The sequence below is a fragment of the Nerophis ophidion genome, linkage group LG26 (genome assembly GCF_033978795.1).
Source record: "Nerophis ophidion isolate RoL-2023_Sa linkage group LG26, RoL_Noph_v1.0, whole genome shotgun sequence".
In the NCBI taxonomy this organism is placed as follows: Eukaryota; Metazoa; Chordata; class Actinopteri; order Syngnathiformes; family Syngnathidae; genus Nerophis; species Nerophis ophidion.
In genome coordinates, this window is record NC_084636.1 from 4252480 (window position 1) to 4269452 (window position 16973).

Consider the following 16973-nt stretch of genomic DNA (forward strand, 5'->3'; position numbering starts at 1 on the left):
CTATCGTTACCCTAACTCTAACCTAACCTTTTCTCCATCCTTACCCTAACTACATCCTTACCCTAACTCCACCCTTACCTTAACTACATCCTTACCCTAACTCAATCATTACCTTAACTCCAACCTAACCCTAACTCCAACCTTACTCAAACTCTAACCCAATTCTAACTCCAACCCAACCCTTACTCCATCCTAACCCTAACTCTAATCTTACCCTAACACCATCCTTACCCTAACTCCAACTTTAACCTAACTCCAACCTAACCCTGCTTGAAGTGAGATGTTTACAAGGCAGTCAGGACAACCTAACTCTATCGTTACCCCAACTCTAACCTACCACTAACTCCATCCTTATCCTAACCACAACCTAACCCTAAATCGATCCTTACCCTAACTCTAACTTAATTCTAACTCCAACCTAACTAACTCCACCTGAACCCTAAATCCATCCTTACCCTAACTCTAACCTAATTCTAACTCCAACCTAACTAACTCCATCTAAACCCTAACTCCATCATTATCCTAACTCCAACCTAACCCTGCTAGTAATGAGATGTTCACAAGGCAGTCAGGATGACCTAACTCTATCGTTACCCTAACTCTAACCTAACCTTTTCTCCATCCTTACCCTAACTACATCCTTACCCTAACTCCATCCTTACCTTAACTACATCCTTACCCTAACTCAATCATTACCTTAACTCCAACCTAACCCTAACTCCAACCTTACTCAAACCCTAACCCAATTCTAACTCCAACCCAACCCTTACTCCATCCTAACCCTAACTCTAATCTTACCCTAACACCATCCTTACCCTAACTCCAACTTTAACCTAACTCCAACCTAACCCTGCTTGAAGTGAGATGTTTACAAGGCAGTCAGGACAACCTAACTCTATCGTTACCCCAACTCTAACCTACCACTAACTCCATCCTTACCCTAACCACAACCTAACCCTAAATCGATCCTTACCCTAACTCTAACCTAATTCTAACTCCAACCTAACTAACTCCATCTAAACCCTAACTCCATCATTATCCTAACTCCAACCTAACCCTAACTTCAACCTAACCCTAACTACAACCTTACCCTAACTCTAACCCAATCCTAACTCCAACCTTACCCTAACACCATCCTTACAATAACTCCAACCTTACCCTAACTCCAATATAACCCTGCTAGAAGTGAGATGTTTACAAGGCAGTCAGGACAATTTAACTCTATTGTTACCCTAACTCTAACCTAACCCTCACTCCATCCTTACCCTAACTCCAACCTAACTAACTCCACCTGAACCCTAAATCCATCCTTACCCTAACTCCAACCTGACCCTAACTCCAACCTGACCCTAACTCCAACTCAACCTTTACTCCATCCTTACCCTAACTCCAACCTAACCCAGCTAGAAGTGAGATGTTTACAAGGCAGTCAGGACAATTTAACTCTATCGTTACCCTAACTCTAACCTAACCCTCACTCCATCCTTACCCTAACTACAACCTAACCCTAAGTCCATCCTTACCCTAACTACAACCTAACCCTAAGTCCATCCTTACCCTAACTCCAACCTAACTAATTCCACCTGAACCCTAAATCCATCCTTACCCTAACTCCAACCTGACCCTAACTCCAACCTAACCCCAACTCTAACCCAACCCTTACTCCATTTTAACCCGAACTCCAACCTAATCCTAACTCCAACCTAACCTTTACTCCATCCTTACCCTAACTCCAACCTAACCCAGCTAGAAGTGAGATGTTTACAAGGCAGTCAGGACAAAAACAACAAGGAGAGAAGGTTGGCTGCAACACCTGTTGGCAGGACTCAGCCTTCAGGCAAAAAGGAGGGTTCAAATCCACACTGTGATTACCACTTACTAGGACACGCACACACACACACACACACACACACACACACACACACACACACACACACACACACACACACACCCAACGCTCCTTGAGACTTCCAAGCCACTCGTAAAAAAAAGTTGCCTCCAGCAGAGATCCAAGTTGTGTGCCACGTCTGAGCAGGAACACCACCTTTATAAGCCTGTATCAGACTGATATCAAGTCTGATTGACCCACACCAGAGTCTGTATCGGCTGCCAGTAGTTGTGATGTCAGTTTGGACAAGTGGACCGACTAAGACGGATGGTTGCAGACTTTAGCTGATATGAGATGTCACTCTGCTAAATGAACTGGAGAAGTGTGTGTGTGTGTGTGTGTTCTGTCAATGCTTACTTAATGGGGACATCGCTCTGTTTACACAGTCACCTTTCGGGGACTTCCGACGGTATGGGGACCACAAAAAAAAAAAGGTCCCCTAAAGGGGAACCTTTTTAAATGATAGCCAGATCCATTCTGAAGATGCCTAAGTGATTTTTAAGCTTTGGCCCATAAAACATGTCTACTGGTTAGTTTGTGTTTTTTTGACATTTGCACCGCAGCCCAAATTGCATCCGTACAAATTATTGAGATTTGGTCCCCCGTGAACCATATTAACTCTTTTCCCCCAGGGTCCCCAGTAAGTATGATCAGCACATTACTTCATCAATCCAGAGATTTAAAGACGTGTATGAGCTAACTGGGCAGTGGACATTTTACACAATTTTTTTATGCCTCTACAACCTGTAGAAAAGGGTGGTCCCCACAAGTCATGAACAACAAGTTGGTCCCCGTTTCAAATGATAACCAGTCTCTGTGTGTGGGGGTGTTTTCTGGCAATGCTTACTTAATGGGAACATCACACAGTCATCTGATTACGGCATAAGGGCGGCATAGCTCGGTTGGTAGAGTGGCCGTGCCAGCAACTTGAGGGTTGCAGGTTCGATTCCCGCTTCCGCCACCATAGTCACTGCCGTTGTGTCCTTGGGCAAGGCACTTTACCCACCTGCTCCCAGTGCCACCCACACTGGTTTAAATGTAACTTAGATATTGGGTTTCACTATGTAAAGCGCTTTGAGTCACTAGAGAAAAGCGCTATATAAATATAATTCACTTCACTTCACTTTAGGGGACCTCTGACCTCTATTTTTAATGCCTCCACAACTTGTAGAAAAGGTGGTCCCCACAAGTACAGATCAAAAACTTGGTCCCTGTTGCAAATGATAACCAGTGTGTGTGTGTGTGTGTGTGTGAGTGTTCTGGCAATGCTTACTTAATGGGGACATGGCTCTGTTTACACAGTCACCTTTAGGGGACCTCTGACCTCTATTTTTATGCCTTCACAACCTGTAGAAAGGGAGGTCCCCACAAGTCATGATTAATAAACTTGGTCCCCATTGTGTTTGATAACCAGTATGTGTGTGTGTTCTGGCAATGCTTACTTAATGGGGACATGGCTCTGTTTCAACAGTCACCTTTAGGGGACCTCTGACATCTATTTTATATGCCTTCACAACCTGTAGAAAGGGAGGTCCCCACAAGACACAATTAATAAAGTTGGTCCCCATTGTGTTTGATAACCAGTATGTGTGTGTGTGTGTGTGTGTGTGTGTGTGTTCTGGCAATGCTTACTTAATGGGGACATGGCTCTGTTTCAACAGTCACCTTTAGGGGACCTCTGACATCTATTTTATATGCCTTCACAACCTGTAGAAAGGGAGGTCCCCACAAGTCCCGATTAATAAACTTGGTCCCCATTGTATTTGACAACCAGTTTGTGTGTGTGTGTGTGTGTGTGTGTGATCTGGCAATGCTTACTTAATGGGGACATCGCTCTGTTTACACAGTTACCTTTAGGGGACCTCTGACCTCAATTTTTTATGCCTTCACAACCTGTAGAAAGGGAGGTCCCCACAAGTCACGATTAATAAACTCGGTCCCCATTGTGTTTGATAACCAGTATGTGTGTGTTTTTGTGTGCGTGTGTGTGTGTGTGTTCTGGCAATGCTTACTTAATGGGGACATCGCTCTGTTTACACAGTCCCCTTTAGGGGACCTCTTACCTCTATTTTTTATGCCTCCACAACCTGTAGAAAGGGAGGTCCCCACTAGTACAGATCAACAACTTGGAAGCCATTACAAGTGATAACCCTTATGTGTGCGTGTGTGTGTGTTGTGTTTAGAATAATTACAGGCTGAGGCTTTTGTGTAGCTGTAGGCACAAAAAGATCTCATCAGTGTGTTGAGATGATATCAAAGTATCGCACACCCAGCACAAGTATCCTCGCCCTGCAGCCACAAACTTTGTCCCGCCGCTGTTAGCTCAGCGCGGGGATGACACGCACGCCATGGTGTAATTAGCGTCCTTTCGGGGGTTGGGGGGGGGGGGGGGGGGGGTCGCACGCCGTGGAGTTTCGTCGCTACACCGGAAGACCCAGCGCCCGCCCACCGTCTTCCGCGACCTACGGGACACTCTGATGCCCCTGTAGGGCCGGCGAAAGAGGGCGCGTTTTCTGCGCAGGGAGACAGGTCTCAGCAGGCCCGCAGCTGTGGCGTTCCTCTGGCGCTGCGGGCGCATGCAGCAGTCAAGTCGTGACAAACATCAGACCTTCAACAAGCGGCCGCTGGCGCCTCTGGTCTTGTCTTCTTCATACCGGACGTGTCTCATCTTGTCTTCTTCATACCTGACGTGTCTCGTCTTGTCTCCAGTCCTCCTCAACACTTTTTCTTTCCTCAGCAAACACCTGCAACCTACACCAGCGCTCCTTCTCTTCAACGCCAGGCTTGTCAAAATTCTAATTCAATGCTACGCTAACGTGCCTAGCCAAAATTCTAATTCAACACTATGCTAACGTCGTTTACAAAAAAAAATTCTCATTTAACGCCATGCTAACAAAAATTTTAATTCAACGCTAAGCAAAAGTCTAAGACCTCTATGAAAGATACAATCAAAGGATCCAGATTTCCCTCGCCCGGACGCGGGTCACCGGCGCCCCCCGCTGGAGCCAGGCCCGGAGGTGGGGCACGATGTCGAGCGCCTGTTGGCCGGGGCTGTCCCCAATGGGGCCCGGCCGGGCACAGCCCGAAGAGGCAATGTGGGTCCCCCCTCCAATGGGCTCACCACCCATAGCAGGGGCTATAGAGGTCGAGTGCGTTTCAAGCTGGGCGGCAGCCGAAGGCAGGGCACTTGGCGGTCCGATCCTCAGCTACATAAGCTAGCTCTTAGGACGTGGAACGTCACCTCACTGGGGGGCAAGGAGCCTGAGTTAGTGCGTGAGGTGGAGAAGTTACGGCGAGATATAGTCGGACTCACTTCGATGCACAACAATGGCTCTGGAACCAGTTCTCTCGAGAGGGGCTGGTCTCTTTTCCACTCTGGCGTTGCCAGCAGTGAGAGGCAACGGGATGGGGTGGAAATTCTTGTTGCCTCCCCCCCATCTCAAAGCCTGCACGTTGGAGTTCAACCCAGTGGACGAGAGGGTAGCTTCCCTCCCCTTATGGGTGGGGGGACGGGTCCTGACTGTTGTTTGCGCATATGCACCAAACGGCAGCTCTGAGTACCCACCCTTTTTGGATACACTCGAGGGAGTACTGGAAAGTGCTCCCCCGGGTGATTCCCTCGTTCTACTGGGGGACTTCAACGCTCATATTGGCAACGACAGTGAAACCTGGAATGGCGTGATTGGTCAGAATGGCCGCCTGGATCTGAACCCGAGTGGCGTTTTGTTATTGGACTTTTGTGCTCGTCACAGATTGTCCATAACAAACACCATGTTCAAACAAAAGGGTGTCCATATGTACAGTTGGCACCAGGACACCCTAGGCCGCAGTTCCATGATCGACTTTGTAGTTGTGTCATCGGATTTGTGGCCTCATGTTTTGAACACTCGGGTGAAGAGAGGGGCGGAGCTTTCCACCGATCACCACTTGGTGGTGAATTGGCTGCGATGGTGGGGGAGGATGCCGGACAGACCTGGCAAGCCCAAGCGCATTGTGAGGGTCTGCTGGGAACGTCTACAGGGTCTCCTGTCAGAGAGAGTTTTAATTCCCGCCTCCGGAAGAATTTTAAACATGTCACGAGGGCGGCGCTGGACATTGAGTCTGAGTGGACGATGTTCCGTACCTCTATTGTCGAGGCGGCCGATTGGAGCTAGGGCCGCAAGGTGGTTGCTGCCTGTCATGGCGGTAATCATAAAACCCGCTGGTGGGCACCAGCGGTTAGGGATGCCGTCAAGCTGAAGAAAGAGTCCTATCGGGTTTTTTTGGCTCATAGGATTCCGGAGGCAGTGGACAGGTACCGACAATCCAAGCGGTGTGCGGCTTCAGCGGTCGTGGAGGCAAAAACTCGGACATGGGAGGAGTTCGGGGAAGCCGTGGAAAACGACTTCCGGACGGCTTCGAAGCGATTCTGGACCACCATCCGCCGCCTCAGGAAGGGGAAGCAGTGCACTGTCAACACTGTGTATGGTGCGGATGGGGTTTTGCTGACCTCGACTGTGGATGTTGTGGATCGGTGGAGGGAATACTTCGAAGACCTCCTCAATCCCGCCAACACGTCTTCCTATGAGGAAGCAGTGCCTGGGTAATCTGTGGTGAACTATCCTATTTCTGGGGCTGAGGTTGCCGAGTTAGTTAAAAATCTTCTCGGTGGCAAGGCCCCGGGGGTGGATGAGACCCGCCCGGAGTTCCTTAAGGCTCTGGATGCTGTTGGGCTGTCTTGGTTGACAAGACTCTGCAACATCACGTGGACATCGGGGGAGGTACCTCTGGATTGTCAGACCGGGGTGGTGGTTCCTCTCTTTAAGAAGGGGGTACTGGAGAGGAGGCTAAGCCGGATAGTCGTACCTCTTATTCAGGAGGAACAGTGTGGTTCTCGTTCTGGTCGTGGAACTGTGGACCAGCTCTATACTCTTGGCAGGTTCCTTAAGGATGCATGGGAGTTTGCCCAACCAGTCTATATGTGCTTTGTGGACTTGGAGAAGGTATTTGACCGTGTCCCTCGAGAAGTCCTGTGGGGAGTGCTCTGAGAGTATGGGGCATATCGGACTGTCTGAATGAGGCGGTCCGCTCCCTGTATGATCAGTGTCAGAGCTAACGTCGTTTACAAACATTTCTAATAGTCGCTAATGGTAATTTAAAATTCCACGCTACGCTAATGTCGCTAAAAAGACTAATTCGATGCTACGTGAACGGCACTAACAAAAATTCTGATTCAACGACTAAACAAAAAAAGTTTATTGGTCCGATATCAGCAAATAAACCAAGTATCTGGTCATGATCTAAGCAGTCCTACAGCGTGTTGAATTCAACAGTGTTTCTCACCTTCTTCGATTGAACCAAGGCTACTTTGTGACGATGTTTGTTTGTGCCAACTTTGGCGTCCAAATCTAAAGCCGGCGGCCATGTTGGATCTTTGTTTACAAGAAGTTTTCACGTTGAGTTTTTGGCAGCGTCACAAAACTTTTCTTTGTGAGAGAACTTTCCAGAAGGCCGCACCTTTAGTGAGCGAAAAGGCGAGTCCCAACAAGCCGGGGGACACAAACAAGTCTCGGCCTCGCCGGGCGTGGGACGAGGCGGCAGATGTTCCCCAGACAAGCTGCGTCTTGCAGCAACACTCCTCTTCTTCTTCTGCCACTATTTACACCGCCATTATCTGCCCTCCATTACTCTAATCCCGCTGCTCAGACAAACGCCGGCCATCTTTGGCCCCACAATGGCCGCCTGATCCCCTTCGTTCAACAGTAACGCCTCGAGGGCGCGATGGAGGCCTTTCTGGGAAGACGCTGACGCAACACGCCTTTCTCAGACAGGAAGTGGTGAGGTGTTGAGGACGAGGTGTGTCAGCAAGAAGTAGCAGAACTTCACTGAACCTTGTCTCACAATTATTATTATTATTATTATTATTACTACCACTATTATTACTATTATTATTACTATTAATATCATTATTACAATTACTAATATCACTAATACTACTAATATTAATATTACCATTATTATTATTACTATTATTACTAGAACTACTACTATTATATTTTTACATTATTATTATTATTACTAATATTATTATTATTATTATTACTATTATTATTGTTACTACTACTACTATTATTATTAATATTATTACTACTACTATCATTATTACTATTATCCATCCATCCATCCATTTTCTACCGCTTGTCCCTTACGGGGTCGCGGGGGGCGCTGGCGCCTATCTCAGCTACAATCGGGCGGAAGGCGGGGTACACCCTGGACAAGTCGCCACCTCATCGCAGGGCCAACACAGATAGACAGACAACATTCACACTCACATTCACACACTAGGGACCATTTAGTGTTGCCAATCAACCTATCCCCAGGTGCATGTCTTTGGAGGTGGGAGGGGCCTATCCCCAGGTGCATGTCTTTGGAAGTGGGAGGGGCCTATCCCCAGGTGCATGTCTTTGGAGGTGGGAGGGGCCTATCCCCAGGTGCATGTCTTTGGAAGTGGGAGGAAGCCGGAGTACCCGGAGGGAACCCACGCATTCACGGGGAGAACATGCAAACTCCGCACAGAAAGATCCCGAGCCTGGATTTGAACCCAGGACTGCAGGAACTTTGTATTGTGAGGCAGACGCACTAACCCCTCTACCACCGTGAAGCCCATTATTACTATTACTACTACTAAAATTATTAATATTATCACTACTACTGTTATTATTAATATTACTATTCATAATTAATTATTATTAATATCATTATTACTATTACTAATATTACTACTACTATTATCACTAATACTACTACTATTAATATTACTATTATTATTATTACTATTACCATTATTACTACTACTACTATTATATTTTTACATAATTATTATTATTACTACTATATTATTATTACTATTATTATTGTTACTACTACGGTTTTTATGAATATTATTACTACTATTATTATTATTACTACTATTATTACTATTACTACTACTACAATTATTATTACTATTCATATTATTATTATTATTAAAACTATTAGTACTACTACCATTAATATTACTACTACTATTATTATAATTACTACTATTATTTATACTATTATTATTGTTAATACTACTATTATTATTATCACTACTATTGTTATTATTGCTATTATCATTGTTACTACTACTATTATAATTATTCTTTCTATTATTATTATTATTGCAATCTGCACTTTGTTAGAATATATAACAAATTGGACCAAGCTATATTTCTAAAAAAGACAAATTGCTATTTCTTCTAGATTTTCCAGAACAAAAATTTTAAAAGAAATTCAAAAGACTTACAAATAAGATTTAAATTCGATTCTACAGATTTTCTAGATTTGCCGGAATAATTGTTTTGAATTTTAATCATAATAAGTTTGAAAAAATAGTTCACAAATATTCTTTGTCGAAAAAACAGAAACTAAAATGAAGAATTACATTAAAATGTATTTATTATTCTTTACAATAAAAAAAATACTTGAACATTGATTTAAATTGTCAGGAAAGAAGAGAAAGGAATTTAAAAGGTAAAAAGGTATATGTGTTTAAAAATCCTAAAATCATTTTTAAGGTTGTATTTTTTCTCTAAAATTGTCTTTCTGAAAGTTATAAGAAGCAAAGTAAAAAAATAAAATAATTTATTTAAACAAGTGAAGACCAAGTCTTTCAAATATTTTCTTGGATTTTCTAATTCTATTTGAGTTTTGTCTCTCTTAGAATTAAAAATGTCCAGCAAAGCGAGACCAGCTTGCTAGTAAATAAATACAATTTAAAAAATAGAGGCAGCTCACTGGTAAGTGCTGCTATTTGAGCTATTTTTAGAACAGGCCAGCGGGCGACTCATCTGGTCCTTACGGGCGATCTGGTGCCCGCGGGCACCGCGTTGGTGACCCCTGCTCTATGATATCGGAGTGATATCAGATCTATGATACTGGGATCAGAGTCTTACCGTCCACGTGGCCGACTTGGCGGTGCTGGACTGCTGGAAGGACACGTCGAAGGTGTGCGGTCCGGCGTAGTCGGTGTTGGACGGGATGGCGGGCGAGGGCGACATGGCGTCGAAGGTGGAGCTGGGCTGGGCGTAGGGCGAGGGCGCCGTCACGTTGTTCTGGGCGTGGTCGTTGTTGTACGGGCTGGTGGAGGTGGAGCCGCCGTTCTGGATGCTCTGGTCCATGCTGTTCAGGAGCCCCAGGTTGGTGTACTGGGACTGAGGAGCACACGGGGACAAGGGGTCATTCACCGCCATCTTGGAAGCAGACTTTTGAAGGAAAACTCAAACTGACATGGCTTTGATTTTTATTTGGCTTTTTTTTTCTCGACCTCAAACCATTGATGTGAGAGGAGAGAAAGATTGTAGACAGGAAGTGACTTCATCTAACCAGGAAGTGATTTTTTTGTAACCAGGAAGTGACTTTGTGTTAACAGGAAGTGACATTGTGTTAACAGGAAGTGACTTTTTGTTAACAAGAAGTGACTTCATCGTACCAGGAAGTGACTTTTTGTTACCAGGGAGTGACTTTTTGATAACAAGAATTGCCGTAATGTAACCAAGAAGTGACTTTGTGTTAAAAGGAAGTGACTTTATCTAACCAGGAAGTGACTTTTTATTAACAGGAAGTTACTTTTTGTTACCAGGAAGTGACTTCGTGTAACCAGGAAGTGACTTTGTGTTGACAGGAAGTGACTGTGTTACTAGCAAGTGACTTTGTGTAACCAGGATAAGACTTTTTGTTAACAGGAAATGACTTCATCTAACCATGAAGAAACTTTTTGTTACCAGGAAGTGACTCAATGTAACCATGAAGTGACTTTGTGTTAACAAGAAGTGACTTCGTGATACTAGATGTGAGTTTTGTTAACAGGAAGTGACTTCATCTAACCAGGAAGTGACTTTTTGTTAACAGGAAGTGACGTTTTGTTAACAGGAAGCCTACTTCATCTAATCAGGAAGTGACTTTGTGTAACCAGGAAGTGACCTTGTCCTAACAGGAAGGGACTTTGTGTTAGTAGGAAGTGACTTTGTGTAGCCAGGATGTGACTTTTTGTTAACAGGAAGTGACTTCATGTAACCAGGAAGTGACTTCATGAAACTGGGAAGTGACGTTGTGTTTACAGGAAGTGACGTTGATTAACCTAAAACATTTTATACAATTAAATGCTGTATATTTTAAAATGTAACCAGGAAATGACTTTGTGTTACCAGAAGGTGACTTTGTATAACCAGAAGGTGACTTTGTGCAGCCAGGAAGTGACATTGTGTTACTAGGAAGGGACTTTGATTAGCCAGGAAGTGACAATGTGTTACTAGGAAGTGACTTTGTGTAGCCAGGAAGTGACATTGTGTTACTAGGAAGGGACTTTGATTAGCCAGGAAGTGACAATGTGTTACTAGGAAGTGACTTTGTGTAGCCAGGAAGCGACATTGTGTTACTAGGAAGTGACTTTGTGTAGCCAGGAAGTGACATTGTGTAACTAGGAAGTGATTTTGTGTAACCAGGAAGTTGCTTTTCGTAACCAGGAAGTGACTTTGTGTAGCTAGGAAGTGACTTTGTGTAGCCAGGAAGTGACTTTACGTTACTAGGAAGTGACATTGTGTAACCAGGAAGTGACTTTATGTAGCCAGGAAGTGGATTTATGTTACTAGGAAGTGACTTTGTGTAGCTGGGAAGTGACTTTAAGTAGCCAGGAAGTGACTTTGTGTTACTAGGAAGTGACTTTATGTAGCCAGGAAGTGACTTTGTGTTGCTAGGAAGTGACTATGTGTAGCCAGGAAGTTACTTTGTGTAGCCAGGAAGTAACTTTGTGTTATTAGGAAGTGACTTTGTGTAGCCAGGAAGTAACTTTGTGTTATTAGGAAGTGACTTTGTGTAGCCAGGAAGTGACCTTTTGTTACTAGGAGGTGACTTTGTGTAGCCGGGATGTGACTTTATGTTACAAGGAAGTGACTATGTGTAGCCAGGAAGTAATTTTGTGTTACTGGGAAGTGACTTTGTGTAGACAGGAAGTGACTTTGTGTAACCAGGAAGTGGCTTTGTGTAACCAGGAAGTGGCTTTGGGTAATCATGAAGTGACCTTATGTTACTAGGAAGTGTCTTTGTGTAGCCAGGAAGTGTCTTTGTGTAGCTAGGAAGTGACTTTGTGTAGCCAGGAAGTATATTTTTGTAACCAGGAAGTGACTTAATGTACCCAGAAAGTGACTTAATGTAACCAGGAAGTGACTTCATGTAACCAGGAAGTGACTTTGTGTTACTAGGAAGTGACTGTGTAGCCAGGAAGTGACTTTTTGTTAACAGGAAGTTACTGTGTAGCCAGGAAGTGACTTTTTGCTAACAGGAAGTGACAAAATGTAACCAGGAAGTGACTTTGTGTAGCCAGGAAGTGACTTTGTGTTATCAGGAAGTGACTTTGTGTTACCAAGGAAGTGTCCCTGTCTTACCAGGAAGTGACTGTGTTGCCAGGAAGTGACTTTATGTAAGCAGGAAGTGACTAAATGTAAACACCTGCATCACCTGGCCTGTTAGCAATGTTACCGTTCAATGCTTTTTTTTTATACCCCACTTGTTTTTCCCACTCAAGAATGATTTTGCAAAACATTTAGTTTTACTGCATGGAGGTTTTGATCTGAACTTATTTTCACACTGTGATGACAGCTAAGGATGGCAAAATAAGACATCTGGACACCTGAAAAGATGGAGGACAGCCACAGTTTGACCCTGGAACAGACCATTTCTAGTCACATTACTTCCTAAAGGGAATAAATACACTTGAACATTGTAAACACTAAATGCTGTACACTTAATATTTTGTACACTTGAATATAGTCCACACATGCTATAATATAGTACACATTTAAATAAACACTTGAATACCAGATACTTAAATATCTTATACATTTAAATGCACTGTACACAATTGCCATGCCTTATATATTTAAATGTACACTTGAATATTATATACACTAAGATATTGTGTATACTTAAATATACATTACACTTCTGTATACATTTAAATGTTGTGTACATTTAATTGTACACTTAAATATTGTATACATTTAAATGTACACAATCTTCAAGCGCATAGGATTCAATGTTCATTTAAATGTATACATTATTTAAGTATACTTTTAAATGTACACTTTTTATATTTATGTACACTTAAATATTATATACACTTAAATACTGTATACATAAAAAATGTACAGTTAAAAATAAATAAATACTTGTAAACCGTGTACTTTAAAATGTACACCTAAATATAATACACTTAAAATCTGTATACAATAAAATTTACACTTACATATAATATACACGTAAAAACTGTATAAAATAAAACGTACATCTAAATATAATATACACTTCAATACTGTATGCATTAAAATGTACACCTACATATAATATACACTTAAAAACTGTATACAATAAAATGTACCTTTAAATACAATATACACTTAAATACTGTTTAATTAAAATGTATACCTAAATATAATATACACCTAAATCCTCTATAAATTAAAATGTACACCTAAATATAATACAAACTTAAATACTGTATACATTAAAATGTCCAGCTAAGCATAATATACACTTAAATATAATATACACTTAAATACCGTATACATTAAAATGTACACCTAAATGTAAACACGTAATACAATAAAATGTACACCTAAATATAATATACACTTAAATACTGAATAATTAAAATGTACACTTGAATATAATATACTTAAACACTGTATACATTAAAATGTCCACCTAAGTATAATATATACTTAAATACTGTAAAATTAAAGTGTACACCTAAATATAATATACACTTAAATCTGTATACATTAAAATGTACATCTTAATAGACAACACTTGAATGAAAAGAATTACAACATTTTATCAGAGGGGGTAAACAGATTGATCCAAATATTGATATCATTGATACCAGTGTATTGTATCAATACGATACTGGTTTATTCTAACTACAATAATGATCAACACTGGAAAGTCAAAAAGCGAGACTGACCCCGTACTGTACATACACGGTATCAGATCAATAGCAAAAGTTGCCGTATCGGCCGGCGCTGGTTAACAACATGTTTTCAGGACGAGACAAAGGTCAAAGGTGAAGCAGGGCGCCATAAATCACAGGTCCTGTTTCTAAACACCCCCCACTTTGTCTCCTCTAAAAAAAACAAAAACAAAACGTCCTCAAGAAGAGAAAAGATTTAAAAGCGCTGCATCGCCTCTTCCCTCCTCGCCGTGGCGTTTATTAACGAGGGGCAAAATTAATCTGGGGTGTTTATTTCCAGCCCGACTGACCACATTAACAATATGAACATACTGCGCAAAGATAAAAAAGGTGTACTTTTAGTTCATTTTGGGGGAGGGGGGATTTTTTTTATATGTAATTGATTTTTAATCTCCATTACTACTTATTACTTCAAGATATTACAGTATGTCTCTATATACATATTTATTTATTTCTAAATTTTGGCCAAAGAGGGCGCATTTCAATTTTTTTTTACACACTTGTTATTTCATATGTTGACCAGAGAGGAGCACTTAAAATGTTTACACACACTTGTTATTTCATATGTTGATCAGAGAGGGAGCACTTAAAATGTTTACACACACTTGTTATTTCACATGTTGGCCAGACAAGGAGCACTTACAATTTTTCCACACACTTGTTATTTCATGTTTACACACACTTGTTATTTCATATGTTAACCAGAGAGTGAGCACGTAAAATGTTTACACACACTTGTTATTTCATATGTTGGCCAGATAAGGAGCACTTAATTTTTTTACACACACTTGTTACTTCATATGTCGGCCAGAGAGGGAGCACTTGACATGTTTCCACACACTTGTTATTTCATATGTTGGCCAGAAGGGGAGCACTTAAAATTTTTCCTCACACTTGTTATTTCATATGTTGTTCAGAGGGGGAGCACTTGCAATTTTTACACACATACTTGTTATTTCATATGTTGGCCAGAGGTGGAGCACTTCTAATTTTTCCACACACTTATTTCATATGTTGGCCAGAGGGGGAGCACTTCAAATGTTTACACACACTTGTTATTTCATATGTTGACCAGAGAGGAGCACTTAAAATGTTTACACACACTTGTTATTTCTTATGTTGACCAGAGAGGGAGCACTTAAAATGTTTACACACACTTGTTATTTCATATGTTGGCCAGAGGAGGAGCACTTGACATGTTTCCACACACTTGTTATTTAATATGTTGGCCAGAGGGGGAGCACTTAAAATATTTACACACACTTGTTGTTTTATATGTTGACCAGAGGGGAAGCACTTAAAATGTATCCACACACTTGGTATTTCATTTGTTGGCCAGAGGGGGAGCACTGCAAATGTTTACACACAGTTGTTATTACATTTGTTGGCCAGAGGGGGAGCACTTGCAATTTTTAGACACACTTGTTATTTCATATGTTGACCAGAGGGGAGCACTTAAAATGTTTACACACACTTGTTATTCCATATGTTGGCCAGAGGGGGAGCACTTAAATTTTTTTCCTCACACTTATTTCATATGTTGGCCAGAGGGGGAGCTCTTAAAATGTATCCACACACTTGGTATTTAATTTGTTGGCCAGAGAGGGAGCACTTAAAATGTTTACACACACTTGTTATTTCATATGTTGGCCAGAGGGGGAGCACTTCTAATTTTTCCACACAATTGTTATTTCATGTTGACCAGAGGGGGCGCACTTAAAATGTTTACACACACTTGTTATTTCATATGTTGACCAGAGGGGGAGCACTTAAAATGTTTACACACACTTGTTATTTCATATGTTGGCCAGAGGGGGAGCACTTAAATTTTTTTCCTCAAACTTATTTCATATGTTGGCCAGAGGGGGAGCACTTAAAATTTATCCACACACTTGGTATTTCATTTGTTGGCCAGAGGGGGAGCACTTCAAATGTTTACACACACTTGTTATTACATTTGATGGCCGGAGGGGGAGCACTTGCAATTCTTAGACACACTTGTTATTTCATATTTTGGCCAGAGGGGGAGCACTTCAAATTTATCCACACACTTGGTATTTCATATGTCGGCCAGAGGGGGAGCACTTCAAATGTTTACACACACTTGTTATTTCATATGTTGGCCAGAGGGGGAGCACTTAAAATTTATCCACACACTTGGTATTTCATTTGTTGGCCAGAGGGGGAGCACTTCAAATGTTTACACACACTTGTTATTACATTTGATGGCCGGAGGGGGAGCACTTGCAATTTTTAGACACACTTGTTATTTCATATTTTGGCCAGAGGGGGAGCACTTCAAATTTATCCACACACTTGGTATTTCATATGTTGGCCAGAGGGGGAGCACTTCAAATGTTTACACACACTTATTTCATATGTTGACCAGAGGGTGAGCACTTAAAATGTTTACACACACTTGTTATTTCATATGTTGACCAGAGGGGGAGCACTTCAAATGTTTACACACACTTGTTATTTCATATGTTGGCCAGAGGGGGAGCACTTAAAATGTTTACACACACTTATTTCATATGTTGACCAGAGGGTGAGCACTTAAAATGTTTACACACACTTGTTATTTCATATGTTGACCAGAGGGGGAGCACTTAAAATGTTTACACACACTTGTTATTTCATATGTTGGCCAGAGGGGGAGCACTTAAAATGTTTACACACACTTATTTCATATGTTGACCAGAGGGGGAGCACTTAAAATGTTTACACACACTTGTTATTTCATATGTTGACCAGAGGGTGAGCACTTAAAATGTTTACACACACTTGGTATTTCATATGTTGGGCAGAGGAGGAGCACTTAAAATGTTTACACACACTTGTTATTTCATATGTTGACCAGAGGGTGAGCACTTAAAATGTTTACACACAATTGTTATTTCATATATTGGACAGATGGGGAGCACTTAAAATGTTTACACACATTTGTTATTTCATATGCTGGCCAGAGGGGGAGCACTTAAAATGTTTACACACACTTGTCATTTCATATGTTGGCCAGAGGGGGAGCACTTAAAATGTTTACACACACTTGTTATTTCA

At 41.8% G+C, this 16973-nt stretch overlaps 1 protein-coding gene across 5 annotated transcripts in view; it reads right to left on the reverse strand.

Moving 5' to 3' along the window:
* tp63 (tumor protein p63) overlaps positions 1-16973 on the reverse strand; it is a 142238-nt gene that overhangs the window by 68167 nt on the left and 57098 nt on the right. For all 5 annotated transcript variants that reach the window (XM_061888675.1, XM_061888676.1, XM_061888677.1 and 2 more), the window contains one exon: positions 9844-10101. In XM_061888675.1, coding sequence (XP_061744659.1) covers positions 9844-10101 — 258 coding nt within the window. The remainder of the gene's footprint in view (positions 1-9843; positions 10102-16973) is intronic.